Source organism: Diabrotica virgifera, chromosome 2 (assembly GCF_917563875.1).
Source record: "Diabrotica virgifera virgifera chromosome 2, PGI_DIABVI_V3a".
NCBI classification, from domain to species: Eukaryota; Metazoa; Arthropoda; class Insecta; order Coleoptera; family Chrysomelidae; genus Diabrotica; species Diabrotica virgifera.
In genome coordinates, this window is record NC_065444.1 from 175,406,592 (window position 1) to 175,422,928 (window position 16,337).

Genomic DNA, 16,337 nt, shown 5'->3' on the forward strand with positions numbered 1-16,337 from the left:
CTCGAAGGATAAATAAAAATTTTTGAAAAAAAGGTAAAATTTTATTTTTTTTATAATCTTTAGGTCTTTTGTGGGATCGGAAGATAAAGTCCGATTTGAATAATTATTTTTTTGTTTTTCTTGTAATTACCAATCGCAACTTTTCCGCACTATAGCGATACGGAATTATTAACTTGACTTTTTTCGCACCCCCCTACTGTGGATATTCCTTTTAAAACACTTATATCAAGAACCTTTTTATTCATACTTTAATTTTTTTAATATTTTTTTATTTCTGTCCATATTTTATTTATTTTCAGTTCTACTAGATGTATCATGTATTTTTATTAGTTTTACTTTAGTCTCTATTATTGTTTAGTCTGAAATTTTCTGTTCATTAAACAATAACTGAAGAATATTAATTGTAAATGTACTAAAATTTCCTGCTAAATGCACAGTTTTCTATATTTAGCAGATAAGTTGTTTTGAGAATCAAGTTATTTATCAGTTTTTGTAATAATTTTATATTATTATTAATGTTATTGGAGAACTTTCCATAGCATAGTGAAATATAAATTGATTTATTGAATATCTGTTTTTAGTTACTGCACAACCAATATGTTTGCCAGAACCTTGGTCTGTCACGAGCAATAACGCACTTTTGGTTGGATGGGGTAAAGCTGCAGGTCAATCATGTAAGTAAATCTATAGAATATTTTGGAAATGAAAAATATACTGCTACTATACTGTACACTTCTGCTTCGTAGGAGGTGTTGTCGAATGATATCTGTATATCGAGAAATGTACTCAACAACACCTCTTGGTTTTCCAGAACGTATTCCCCTCCGTGCTAGATAATGTAGTAACGGTTCGATATAGATTCCTACTGTACACTCATACTGTCCCTAACATATCAGATTTTTTTCTAATATATTATGTCTAATGTGCCCATTGAGCAATTTTTCTAAAATCTTCAATACAAATTACATCATATTTATTGGTCCCACGGAAGTTTTCCTGCCTGGATTTGCCAGGTTTAGGCATAAAAGATATCTTTAGAAGTCTTCGTGCTTTTGGTATATAGCCCAGTCCTAAGCTAGATAGTAGTATTATAATATATTACTTGTACAAAAATTTAATTTTCAATTATTATTTATACAAAAGTTCAGTCATTATCTTTGTTCTGGTTTACCGTTTCCTTTGCCACACGCCAGTTTTCTCTAGAAACATAATTTATAGTATCCAGTTAAGCCTGATGTCTTATATCTAGTCGTATTAGTTTTGTTCAGATTCAGGAAAATGCACACTAAGAAGTTATTTCAGTGCTTATTTGCCATTCCGAGTGTATTCATCTACTCTTTAATGTTAGGGAATACTTATCTGAGGGTTTTTTGAGGGAACTTTATGGAGTCTTAACATTTCTGTAGTTTGTTTTATCTCCCTGCAATGCCTTCTCACGATTGAATTTTTGCCCTTCCAAGTTTCTTATTATATTTACTCCGAGCGTTGCAATCGTCACCTTACTTATCTGATCTTTTGACAAAATTAAATTTTCTTTTGACTTCAGGATAATTTCTTGTTGAAATTAGCCAATATTTCTGGATAATTAAGAACGACATGACTACATTTAAGTCTACTTGTTCTCACAGAAATACCTCATCACCACTCACCACTATGTCCCTGCCACTCTAGTAGTAAATTAATAAGATCACTCCACTAGTAGTAAATTATTTTTAGATGCCTTGCCAAAGCAGCAAGTTCTGCAGTTACCAATCATTAGTCTTCAACAATGCGTTCAAGTGTACGGTAGAACGCTGTCAGTAACAGAGGATCACCTGTGTGCTGGAGGAGAAGCTGGAAATGATGCATGTAGCGGATTTGGAGGAGCTCCTTTAATAGTTCGGCACGGAAATACACATTATCAGGTACGCAATATTAATTTGTAAATTCTTCATAAAATGATTATATGCCACACATGTGCTTGTTTACACAGGAAAACTTGCGTAAAACGGAATCGCACGATCGACCGGAATAGACAGTAAAGCCTCGGTTAATGCGGTTGCGTAAATACGGCCGCAGTGTACGCAAATAACGAACATATAATACATCTCTCAACAATAATAAACATAAACTGACAGTTAACTAGTTTTGATGGGAAATAAGCCACAATTGTAATAAAAAAATGATTTTATTAACGTTTCAAAAATATCGTATTTTTTGTATTTTGACAACGACACCCGATTTGAGCGTCGAAATGTTAATAAAATCACTTTTTTAGTAAAATTGTGGCTTATTTCCCATCAAAACTAGTTAATTGCAAAAATTCCACAAGAAAATAGCTTCAGAAAAGCATTAAAAAACTGACAGTTAAGTCGCGTCTCAGTCGCTGTGGTCAACCTACGCCATCGCGCGAGATAAATCGTTCACGACAATGTAACGGGCAAAAATTGAGAAGCTGTCCACCGAAAAGCGATTGAAATATCAGTTTTCGTCATGGATCTCACACGGACGCGTCGAATTTTCTTTCTTTTAGAAGATGATCCATTCATAGAGCGTTTGTTAAAAGGCAAAAGGAAGTATTATATATGGTGTACATTCCATTAATTGATGTACATGGGAAAGCATACCTACGTGGAATTTCATCACTGTACATCAGAATGAGCATAAATAAATTCTACTCCTTTGTCCACAATTTGTCTGTCAAAATTTTGCACTTCGGAAATTAAAATTTATTTGAAACAAGACATCGTGCTATTTATTTTGGAGATAAAATGGAACTAAAGTCGCTTAGAAATCAAACCGAATTGGAAACAGAGCGACACGCTTAGTCGCTGGGGGATTTTTCTCTAAGCGATTTTCTAGGTATGGCCACTGTAATAATATTAATTGTGTTTAAAATATTTTTGTATTTATACACTTCTTAGCTGGGGCTAAGATAAGGTGGCGAAAATTGAACACTGTTAACCCCTAGCTGGGTTAACTTAACGGTTTCCAATACCATCAATAAATATTTTAAATAAAGTGGATAATAGGCTGCACACTTGTCTGACTCAATTATTCACAATTTTTTTGTCAATTAACCTTTAACTACCCGCGCATCAAGTTATAACATAACTACACGCGTGGCGTACTTTATACGCCACAAGAAAATACAGTTAACAACAGCGGATTTGTTTAATTTTTTTTTTTGAAAAAATACACTTAGTTGTTTGTTATAAACCTTATTCGGCATCAGTGAATACTTGGAGTTCCTTCTCAGTAAGCCAATTGGGATTTATAACTGGAATCATGGAATAACTGGATTCCATGATAAATAAAATTACTAATAGAAAATTTTTTGAAATGTGATTTTTTACAGGAGAAAAAGTATTGTTTATAAAGAAAAATATATTTTGTGTCATAATGACTAAAAAACAATTGAAATATGTACTTATATTCCTACATATATATTAATATAATCGTGGCGCATATTGTCCGCCACCGGCAACAGCAAATAATGAACTGTAAATTACGATCGTCCCAGAAAGCCGACTATAACGAAACTAAAATCAAATTGTAAAGCACATTCCAGTGATAGGTTAGAGAGATAAACAAGGTCAAAAATAAAATTTTTAAATATATTTGCAGTAGAATTCTTATATCTGGCGTACAAAATACGCTAGCGCGTGTAGTTAAAGGTTAAAGCAATCTGCTAAACTTTTAGCTTTTAGCGATTTTAGCTTTCAATAATGAGTGGTAGAAATTTTTATATTGTAGGTTTTCAACAATGATCCTCCCAAAATATTTGCAAGCTCAATAAATCGACTATGTATACCATTATTGTCTATTCCACTATGTCAGTTTATTGATCTATGGACTATGTAGGTAGTATTAGTATATAGGTAAGAGTCTACCTCAATTGAATAAACAAAAATTGCTTATAATAATTAATAATTTTAATAATAAACTATTTGTATAGTATATGTCGTGTAATAGTACAGCATTAGATAGGATCTTGTTCATCTTTAGGTGCCGTATCCGTATTCAGGCGTTGGCTGTCATCATATTCATGTTCCTGAAATCTTTTTTTACCGGCTGGTGCGCGAAATAATTTTTCTACTGTGGAACCACGCCACTGTCTAATATGACGCAACCATGAGAGTTTCTTTCGACCAATCCATCTCTTTCCCTTTACTTTTTCTTGTGTTATAAGGCAAAGTAGATGGTATTTAGGTCCTCTAATTATATGGCCACAGTATTCTGTTTTTCTCCTATTTACGATGTTTATGAGCAGACGTTCTGAATTCATCATTTGAAGAACATCTGCATTGGAAGTGTGTGAAACTTACGATATATTTAGGATTCATCGACAGCACCGAATGCTTCTAATTTGTTTAGCATTGTGGTTTCTAACGTCCATGCCTCACAACCATACAATAAGACCACACATAACGTTTGAGGACTTACTTGTAAATATTCATCAACAGGTTTCTGTTAGATAAAGCTAATTTTTAAGTCATAAAAGCCTTACGTGATGGCTTCGTTCCTAATCAAATCGGTAAACGTTCGGCAAAGGCTTTCGTTACATTAAAAATAATAGTGTGAGGTCATTTTATACTACGCTGTGTTAGTTTATTTCCTTAAACAAACGTTTATCAAATGAATATACATACCGGGTGGTGAATTGGAAAACGGGCCATAGTATAGAAACCTCAATGTAAAATTCTAAACTGTTGAATTCCTGCTTCCCTAATTATTTTACATCAAAAGACATAAGAAACTATTTGTATAGGATTGAAATCTGGTGCAGGAGCACGCCAAATATAATTCTATTTGGGTGACGTCACGTTGCCTAGCAACCGTCGATTCTCCCATTATGAAATTCTAGAATTATATTTGGCGTGCTCTGGGCCCTGTATTGAAAACAACTGTTAAAATTGTTCTACGAATTAAACATATTCCAAAATTTTCTAAAAATGTAATACATTTTTCAGTTTTTCAGCCCAAAATTAGGCCACACACAGTGCAATAATGTGTCACAATTAAGTTATAATTTTCACATTTTTGAACTGTCAATATTTTTATTTTATCATTTTTGTTTAAAAATAATACAGTTGTTAAGATATCCTCAGTTGCGGAGAAAGTATTAATAATAAAGGTTTTTTATTCCGTCAATGGTGTGAGCACTGTCAGTTAAATAGTAAAGTGTGGCCTAACTTTTACACACATACCTACCTAGGGTGTGTGTGTGTGTGTGTGTGTGTGTGTGTGTGTGTGTGTGTGTGTGTGTGTTCACAAAGAGGGGATGGCAATAGATAACCTACCTACGGTGGCAAATGTATTATATTTTTCAAAATTTTGGAATGCGTTTAAATCGTAGAACAATTTTAACTTTTGATTTTAATACAGATTTCAATTCTCTACAAATATTCTCTCATGGATTTTGATGTAAAATAATTAGGGAAGCAGGAATTCAACAGTTTAGAATTTTACATTGAGTTTCCTATGGCCCGTTTTACGATTCACCACCCGGTATATATTTACGAGGTTTTAATAATGTTATTCTTTTTAGGTGGGCATCTTATCATTTGGATCCGATCAATGTGGCCGAGGAGGGGTTCCCAGTGTGTATACCAATATTAAGAAATATATTACGTGGATCAGGGAAAACACACCACAAGTTTTTGAATAGTCAAAATGTAGTTACTAAATTAAGTAGTATAGTTTAATTTTTATTAAAATAAATTATTGTACAGAATAAATAGCATAAAAATTCTTAAAAAGTGTTTTAAATAACTTTTAGTTATTGCTTTTATTATGCGCTGATCAACTGTATCAAGTGCAATTTACAATTTTTATTGGGAATAAGCCCCAACTTTATTTTAAAACAAGTTTATTTGAGCTTTCGATTTACACTTTGTATATATGTTTATTTTCCTATACGCGTTGATATAATTGAGCGTGTTCTCATTATCACTTTTTGATATAAAACTGATGTTCACTTATTATAACATTTAACTGTCTTAACGTTTCTCCTACATAAAAATGTTCGCCTAAATAAACGCATCCACAATGTATTTTATAAATACAGAGTTCTTTAGATAAAATGGATCTCAATTTGTTTTTGGCTTTGGCAATGGCTTTGAAGGTGTTGTTGTTTTGGATATTTTTGAAATGTTGAAATAATTTACTATCGTTTTAAGTTTTTCCGATAATTCTTTTTACGCCAGTCAATGGGAGCAAGAATAGGATATTACCTCTGAATTCTATCCTACTACATGGATTTTAATGAAATTTTGGGAATAGCCTCTACTTATCTCCTAATTCAAAGTCTACCCTATGCCGATGTGCGCTTTTATCTTGGGGTGGTTCCCACCCCTTCTCGGGGCTGGAAATTTGTTTGGTTAAAATAACCACAAAAGTGGAGAGAAAAATTAATTCTAAGTATAATAATAATATCGTATGGCATTTTTGCCGGGGAGATCCTTTCGGATAGTTCCAGCGCCAATTACATCTTTAACCCTGTTTCAAGTAACTAGTGTCGATGTACACTAGCCCAGGGGGACCGACGGCTTAACGTACTCTCCGAGGCACGGTGAGACGGCTCGTGTCATTATTGGAAATGAAAATGGTTTGTCTTTGGCAGGGATCGAACCCACGTCTACTGGCGTATGAGGCCAGCGTTTATGCCGTTACCCACGGCCGCTCACAATTCTAAGTAAAAACTGTTCTATAATTATTTAAAAAAAAATTTAAGTATTTACTTAATGCTAATTGAATAAAGTCATTTCTTTAATGCTTTGTTCAATTACTATTAAGTAAATACTTAAATACGAGGAAGTAAAAGCAAATACTCCTTTTTATTCAATAGACCCAATACTTTTTCGAACGGTTTTTTGTGAATACCTTAAAAACTGTGCATCTAACTAAATAAACTGTATAAAACATTTTTGTAGCTTATAAAAAACAAAGAGATTCTTTCCTTCATAAATCTTATAGTTATAATAATATAAAAAGAGATATGGTAGATGAAACGGTCAATAGGTGCATAATGCTTTTAATACCTTTTGTAGTGCTTGAAATGATCTCCAAAATGAGCAATATTAAAGGTCGATTACGTTCAAACTAAGCGATATATGCTGCAAAAAAATTGATGAATAATATAATTTAATAAAAAATGAGAATTATACTTAACCCCCATCGACAAGAATTTAAATTCATCGTTTTTCTTCTACAATACCTTTTATTATAGTGTTATTTTATGTTTAACAGTTGGACGGGTATAAAATGAATAATTTTTGAAAGAAATAAGATAAAATTATAGAGCGCATTTCTAAATTTTCTTAAAAACTTTCTTTTCTCCCCATTTAACCTGAAAATTATAATCGATACAGTAATGAAAAAAAAAACCCTTTATCTAAAAAAAACTCTTCATTTTCGTCTGGTATCTCTTTTTCGAATTTTTTTTCTTTTTCGAGTTACATGGAGAAAAACGAAGCTTTTTAAGAAAATTTAAAAATACGCTCTATAATTTTATCTTTTTTTTTAAAAACCATTGATTTTAAACCCGCCCAACTTTTATAACATAGAAATAACACTATAATATAAAGTATTGTAGAAGAAAAATGATTCATTTAAATTCTGATGGATGAGGGGTTAAATATACTTCTCATTTTTTCTTAAAGTACATTGATCGTCAATTTTTTTTGCAGCATATCTCGCTTAGTTTGAATGTAATCGACATTTAATATTGGTATTTTTAAAAGTCTTTTCAAGCACTATAAAAGGCGTTAGTATCGCTATAAACCTAAAATTGACCGTTTCTCTGTCATTTCAAGTTGATTACACTGATTTTGAGCATGCACCAAAAAACAAACTCTTCTTACCTACCATATCTCTTTTTATTATGTTATAACTAGAAGATTTATGAAGAAACGAATCTCTTGTTTTATTATAAGCTACAAAAATATTTTACATGGTTTTTCTCGTTAAATGAATAGTTTTTAAAGTATTCGCAATAACCGTCTGCACAGGTGTCATTCTTCAATGAAAATGGACAATTTTCAACCACGTATGACTCAAAAAGTATTGAGTTTTCAAAAAAAATTATATAACAGTTTTTGCCTTGAATGAAAATCTATAGCCACTATAGCTATTTTAGCCAAAAAAATTTCCACTTTCTAGAAGGGGTGGGAACTACCCCCCAAGTAAAAAGCGCACATCGGCATAAGTTAGACTTTGTTTCTTGAGCTATGAATGTGAAAATTAATGTGAAAATATCAAGTAAATGGATGTAGTATGCTGGAATTCGGAGCCAAATACCCTCACTGACTGCCCTATTTATATATGGTATTGTTATTTTCCTCTTACTTTTATTAACATTTCTTGTGAATGTTATCACGTTCTAAGTTGTTCTGCTTCGTTTGATCAATTCTTGAAATTTCTTTGGCAATGAAACAGATGTTGTTTTAAACTGTTTTGCTTCTAAAAACAAATTTTCGTTAAAACAACTCCCAGTTTGGGTCAATCGTCTAACGATTTAATGATTCTTTTTTTTAATTGATTTTGGGATTTGATTTGTAATTTAGATATTTGTTTTGTGTATATTGGTTCTGTATATACACATGCGTCTCATTTCCACTATACTTTGAGATTAAAACATCCAGAACAGGTAGTGTGTTATTATGTTTTTTCTACGACAGTTTAATAACATGCTCAATATTCGCTTTTTTTAAATAGATTTTTAATAGAAGTGTGTTCGCGGGTACCTGTCGGCAACTAGTCGGTGACAATTCCTAACCTCAACTAATATAAATAATACCGTTAATAGATAAATATACAAGGTATATTATTTACTTTAAAACTTTTAATTAATATTAATAACTAATTATTAAATTATACTACATATGTAAACATACCTTGTATATTTATTTATTAACGGTATTATTTATGTTAGTTGAGGTTAGGAATTGTGACCGACTAGTTGCCGACAGGTACCCGCGAACGCACTTTATAACACCCATTACTTTACCCGTGAGTAATAATTCATTACTCACGGGATGAAGTTACTCACGGGTCATTACTCACAGGCTGAATTTAGATTCAAGTGGCGCATGTCACTTTTAATATTAATCGTATATAAACTGCAAAGAAAGTTACTTAAACTTATTTATTTAATACAATAATTATTGTTATTTATATCAATAAACTTCGAAAAATTTTTAAAGGAATTTTAACTGTAACAATGTCAGTATATTTTTTACGTCTATATCTTGTTTACTAAAAATTTTGACGTTTATCATTTATTTTAGTGACAGTGACATTAGCGTAATTTTTGGGTTAATTGGAATTTATAACTAATATTGTGTTTATTTTTTAAGTTGTATTGTGTTAAATATGTTATAACATATTATATGTATATAGTTATATTATTATATTATATACAGTTAAATGTAAATATACATAAAACTTTAAGAATTAAATACGTCCGCCGATAATACCCATTTCCTATTAGATTCATTGACAGTAGGTACAAACTTATGCATATAAATTTTCGGAAACGAATAGAACTTGGATTTACTATTTCTTGTTGTAATTGTACAATACATAAGAATTTGGTAAATGTAGGCAACTAATAATTATTCAGCCACGTACTAGGGGTAAACAGCATTAAGTACTTTGGTAAATTATTTTAAATTAAATGTCGAGTAGTTGATAATTATATTTTTTACTAATTAAAATAAAAAAGGTCGTTGAAAAAGTGTAGTATTCTACTCGCATCTACTCTGATAAATTACGACACTCACCTACGGCTCGTGTCGCAAACTTCATCATTGTGAGTAATAGCCATCATTATATGCTCATTAAATAATATACTATTATTTATTGATTGATTACTCATTTAGGAATGTATCCATTAACTCTGATCCATGAGTCCATAAGACTTCATAAATAAGAGTGTCGAAATCGTCCATAAATATACGCTAATAATGGAAATAAATCCAAATAGCCCATTGCTAGACCAAAATTTTGTTTATAGAATTCATAATTAATTTAACATAAATATTATCAGTATATTATAATATCAATAATTCCAGTATAGTAATGTATCATCACTCTCTAATTTTGTTTTGATTTGAGTACATAAACTCTGTATGTCACAAGGTACTACAATATTATTTGAATTAGCTGGGTACGAATTAACTGGGTAGCTGTACCCGACTTTAGTGAGTAACAAGACATTTACTCAAATCACGCATTATAACCTGATTGCGAAATCAACTGTACCATGCGAGTGGCGTTAGTTTTTGAGGCATTTAAGCTAAATAAAAAAACCAATACCCAGTATTTTATTTAAAAAATTTATACTTATTCTTTATAAATGTCTTATTATTATTTGCAAATGGTTGTATAATACACATAGTTTCAAAATTTATGCATCACCTTAAAAGTATGGTCACCGTCATAGTTGATTTTCTCTTGAACAAATTAACGGGTTACTCAAACTTATTTTTTGAACATATACCGGGGGAAAGAAAAAAATGTTTTTCTTACATTAGGTTTGAGACATCCTGTAGGGAGGACGACGTATAAGTATGGGTATACATCGAAATGGTATTGTACACATTGTAACATTTTGTTTTTTTAATATCTCTGATGACTTTAGAAACTCAGAAAATATTAAATACGCTTTTATTCTTTAACATGACGTGTTTAACTGAGTTAAAAATAAATTAACAATAAAAAACAGTTAACAATTCTTTAAAAACGGAAAGACATATAACGTTAACAATTCTGGTCGACACCTTAAGAGTTATTTTTCGACCAAGGGAGCGGTGTGCACAGCGAAACATAATAGAGACACAATTGTCTAGTGGAGGCTCTGTGATGTTTTAAGGAGGATTTTCCTTAAGAGTAAGTACGGATTTGGTGTCTACATGGAGGCTTTTTAAATAGCGAGAGGTTCATTGAGCAGATTTCCTTTCTTTGCACCCTTTGTTCCTTTCGCTCTATAATATATAAAATAATTTCATCTTAGTGTATGATAAGACCTCCTCACGTATCGCATGTCGTCAGTTAAAACACATATTATAGAGCAAAACCGTCTAGTTTCTTTGTTATTAAAGATATCCGAAAAACAAAAAAAGAACAAAATGTTCACAAAACATAAGACTACATGACGATTTCGATATATACTTACACTTGGTTTTTCTCCCTACAGGGTGTCTTAAACTTAGCATAAAAAAACATTTCTTTCCTTCCACCCGGTATAAGCACAAAAAATAAATTTAAGTAAAAATTCTGTAAATACCAAAATAAAATCTAAAATAATAAAAAAACATTAAAGATTAAAAAGGGTTCAAGGCAGGTTTTGTTTATATTCGATTCAGAGTTGGACTACCATCTCCATATAGCAAATATTTCAGCATCCTTATGCATCATCAGTGAAGATTATGCAGTCACAACTCTGAAGGGAATATAAGCATTCTGTCTCTTTTAAGGCAAAACATCGCGATGCAATGAACCCACCTTTTGAGACGCAAATCAGCGACATCTCTCGTATTACGAGGAAAACAACGAAAAGCCCCAGATACAAAGTTTACTACTTTTTAAACAATTAGAATAATTGAAATAAAAATATAATAAACAATATTTTAAATCTAAGACTTTTCGTTAATAAACTGCTTTCTGGCTGCATCCCATATCTCCGGATTTTACAATATATAATCACGTAGAGACGAAAAAAATAGGAGAAAGCAAATAGAGGGCACTTAGGCCACGCATTTACCTTCTCTTTCTCTAGGAAAAGGACCGAAAGACAGTTTCTAAATACTCAAAAACTGAGTAAAATGAAAAAGATTAAAAGGGTTCAAGGCAGGTTTTGTTTATATTCGATTCAGAGTTGGACTACCATCTCCATATAGCAACTATTTCAGCATCCTTATGCATCATCAGTGAAGATTATGCAGTCACAACTCTGAAGGGAATATAAACATTCTGCCTCTTTTAAGGCAAAACATCGCGATGCAATGAACCCACCTTTTGAGACGCAAATCAGCGACATCTCTCGTATTACGAGGAAAACAACGAAAAGCCCCAGATACAAAGTTTACTACTTTTTAAACAATTAGAATAATTGAAATAAAAATATAATAAACAATATTTTAAATCTAAGACTTTTCGTTAATAAACTGCTTTCTGGCTGCATCCCATATCTCCGGATTTTACAATATATAATCACGTAGAGACGACGAAAATAGGAGAAAGCAAATAGAGGACACTTAGGCCACGCATTTACCTTCTCTTTCTCTAGGAAAAGGACCGAAAGACAGTTTCTAAATACTCAAAAACTGAGTAAAATGAAAAAGATTAAAAGGGTTCAAGGCAGGTTTTGTTTATATTCGATTCAGAGTTGGACTACCATCTCCATATAGCAACTATTTCAGCATACTTATGCATCATCAGTGAAGATTATGCAGTCACAACTCTGAAAGGAATATAAACATTCTGCTTCTTTTAAGGCAAAACATCGCGATGCAATGAACCCACCTTTTGAGACGCAAATCAGCGACATCTCTCGTATTACGAGGAAAACAACGAAAAGCCCCAGATATAAAGTTTACTACTTTTTAAACAATTAGAATAATTGAAATAAAAATATAATAAACAATATTTTAAATCTAAGACTTTTCGTTAATAAACTGCTTTCTGGCTGCATCCCATATCTCCGGATTTTACAATATATAATCAGGTAGAGACAACGGAAATAGGAGAAAGCAAATAGAGGACACTTAGGCCACGCATTTACCTTCTCTTCGTCTAGGAACAGGACCGAAAGACAGTTTCTAAATACTCAAAAACTGTGTAAAATGAAAAAGATTAAAAAGGGTTCAAGGCAGGTTTTGTTTATATTCGATTCAGAGTTGGACTACCATCTCCATATAGCAACTATTTCAGCATCCTTATGCATCATCAGTGAAGATTATGCAGTCACAACTCTGAAGGGAATATAAACATTCTGCCTCTTTTAAGGCAAAACATCGCGATGCAATGAACCCACCTTTTGAGACTCTAATCAGCGACATCTCTCGTATTACGAGGAAAACAACGAAAAGCCCCAGATACAAAGTTTACTACTTTTTAAACAATTAGAATAATTGAAATAAAAATATAATAAACAATATTTTAAATCTAAGACTTTTCGTTAATAAACTGCTTTCTGGCTGCATCCCATATCTCCGGATTTTACAATATATAATCACGTAGAGACAACGAAAATAGGAGAAAGCAAATAGAGGACACTTAGGCCACGCCTTGAACTTAACCTGCCTTGAACCCTTTTTAATCTTTTTCATTTTACTTAGTTTTTGAGTATTTAGAAACTGTCTTTCGGTCCTGTTCCTAGACGAAGAGAAGGTAAATGCGTGGCCTAAGTGTCCTCTATTTGCTTTCTCCTATTTTCGTTGTCTCTACCTGATTATATATTGTAAAATCCGGAGATATGGGATGCAGCCAGAAAGCAGTTTATTAACGAAAATCTTAGATTTAAAATATTGTTTATTTTATTTTTATTTCAATTATTCTAATTGTTTAAAAAGTAGTAAACTTTATATCTGGGGCTTTTCGTTGTTTTCCTCGTAATACGAGAGATGTCGCTGATTTGCGTCTCAAAAGGTGGGTTCATTGCATCGCGATGTTTTGCCTTAAAAGAGGCAGAATGTTTATATTCCCTTCAGAGTTGTGACTGCATAATCTTCACTGATGATGCATAAGGATGCTGAAATAGTTCCTATATGGAGATGGTAGTCCAACTCTGAATCGAATATAAACAAAACCTGCCTTGAACCCTTGTTAATCTTTTTCGTTTTACTCAGTTTTTGAGTATTTAGAAACTGTCTTTCGGTCCTTTTCCTAGAGGAAGAGAAGGTAAATGCGTGGCCTAAGTGTCCTCTATTTGCTTTCTCCTATTTTCGTCGTCTCTACGTGATTATATATTGTAAAATCCGGAGATATGGGATGCAGCCAGAAAGCAGTTTATTAACGAAAAGTCTTAGATTTAAAATATTGTTTATTATATTTTTATTTCAATTATTCTAATTGTTTAAAAAGTAGTAAACTTTGTATCTGGGGCTTTTCGTTGTTTTCCTCGTAATACGAGAGATGTCGCTGATTTGCGTCTCAAAAGGTGGGTTCATTGCATCGCGATGTTTTGCCTTAAAAGAGGCAGAATGTTTATATTCCCTTCAGAGTTGTGACTGCATAATCTTCACTGATGATGCATAAGGATGCTGAAATAGTTGCTATATGGAGATGGTAGTCCAACTCTGAATCGAATATAAACAAAACCTGCCTTGAACCCTTTTTAATCTTTTTCATTTTACTCAGTTTTTGAGTATATAGAAACTGTCTTTCGGTCCTTTTCCTAGAGGAAGAGAAGGTAAATGCGTGGCCTAAGTGTCCTCTATTTGCTTTCTTCTATTTTCGTCGTCTCTACGTGATTATATATTGTAAAATCCGGAGATATGGGATGCAGCCAGAAATCAGTTTATTAACGAAAAATCTTAGATTTAAAATATTGTTTATTATATTTTTATTTCAATTATTCTAATTTTTTAAAAAGTAGTAAACTTTGTATCTGGGGCTTTTCGTTGTTTTCCTCGTAATACGAGAGATGTCGCTGATTTGCGTCTCAAAAGGTGGGTTCATTGCATCGCGATGTTTTGCCTTAAAAGAGGCAGAATGTTTCTATTCCCTTCAGAGTTGTGACTGCATAATCTTCACTGATGATGCATAAGGATGCTGAAATAGTTGCTATATGGAGATGGTAGTCCAACTCTGAATCGAATATAAACAAAACCTGCCTTGAACCCTTTTTAATCTTTTTCATTTTACTCAGTTTTTGAGTATTTAGAAACTGTCTTTCGGTCCTTTTCCTAGACGAAGAGAAGGTAAATGCGTGGCCTAAGTGTCCTCTATTTGCTTGGTCCTATTTTCGTCGTCTCTACGTGATTATATATTGTAAAATCAGGAGATATGGGATGCAGCCAGAAAGCAGTTTATTAACGAAAAGTCTTAGATTTAAAGAAATAAAAAAACAATTAGCAGAATCCGTTCATCTGTTCATGAAAAAATCTACTATGAAAATGAGTATAATTTTAGGTGATACATGACTTCTGAAACTATGTTTATTTAATAAAAATTTTGACACTTTACTTCAAGGAGAGTATGCAAGCAGTTTAATCTGAGAACCGAAATTGCAAAATTAGGAGTATGAAAAGTACCTACCAAAGAACTCCAATGTTCAAAATATATTGCAACATCTTACTCATGAACAACTACAGGCAGTGATTATTCATTTAAATATTAACAAAATGAATTTATGAATTTAAAATACTTCGACCCGCACTTACATCAACCAATACTCACCTGGTTATTTGGTAAATCAGGATTCCCATCTCTAGTGTGGGCAGAGCAGCACGTTAAAAATCAGGCTTTCTAAAAATTCAATTTTTTGGCGAATAAGAAATAGTTTCTAGAGTGATTTTAGTTACAGTGTATCAAAGACGATCAGTGTTAAGTGAAGTTATAGAAATAAACTTTTGAAACAGACTGTAAGTACAATAATATTAAATAAAATATATTATAAACTTAAAACACCAAATAAAATTTTATTCAACATCAAGCCTAAAAAAGTCGGTCATATTAGAACGTTGATTACAAGCTCCAAAAACTGGAATTTTGAAAGTTAAAGGTGGGAACTGTTGAATCAAACTGCTCCAAAATAACGTAAAGTAATTTAGTTTAATTCGAAAGAGAAACATATTGCTTGAAAAATCATCTTCCTCCGACGTGTTGAGTGGGGAGGGTGATTTTATCGCGAGTAATTTCGGTAAGAAAATGAACCCCGACGATTACACATCCGACGATAATCGGAAAAGATATAGAGAAAATGAGGAGCAGTCTTTTTCGAAAAGCAAAAAAGTATAAAGAACCCCATATAAAAAGAACACAGAGGAATGCAAAATAGGCCAAATATTAAATATGATGGCAATCTTAACGAAAGAGACACAAGATCTGAAAATTCACGTAAAAGAAATTAAAGAGGAGCAAGGGCAATACAGAGAAGAAATGAGGGAACTCCGAATTGAATTAGAAGAATTAATACAAGAGAATAGTGAAGTGCGAATAGCAAAAAAACATATGAAAAAGGAACTGGAAGATGTAAAAGTGCGCCTTGAAATGATCGATAAAGCACGAAAAGAAAATAATGTTATAGTATATCGAATGACAATAGATACGGGAGATAGAAGGTTACTAAAATAAAGAATGGAGAACTTGATGAATAAGAACTAAATATTAATATAAAGATAGAAGAAGCT

At 32.2% G+C, this 16,337-nt stretch overlaps 1 protein-coding gene across 1 annotated transcript in view; it reads left to right on the forward strand.

Moving 5' to 3' along the window:
• Nucleotides 1-5,741, forward strand: part of LOC114331067 (phenoloxidase-activating factor 3-like) — a 93,350-nt gene extending 87,609 nt beyond the window's left edge. Inside the window, exons 6-8 of the mRNA XM_028280540.2 lie at nucleotides 582-674; nucleotides 1,717-1,904; nucleotides 5,531-5,741. Coding sequence (XP_028136341.1) covers nucleotides 582-674; nucleotides 1,717-1,904; nucleotides 5,531-5,650 — 401 coding nt within the window. The 3' untranslated portion in view covers nucleotides 5,651-5,741. The remainder of the gene's footprint in view (nucleotides 1-581; nucleotides 675-1,716; nucleotides 1,905-5,530) is intronic.
• Nucleotides 5,742-16,337: the final 10,596 nt, after the last annotated feature.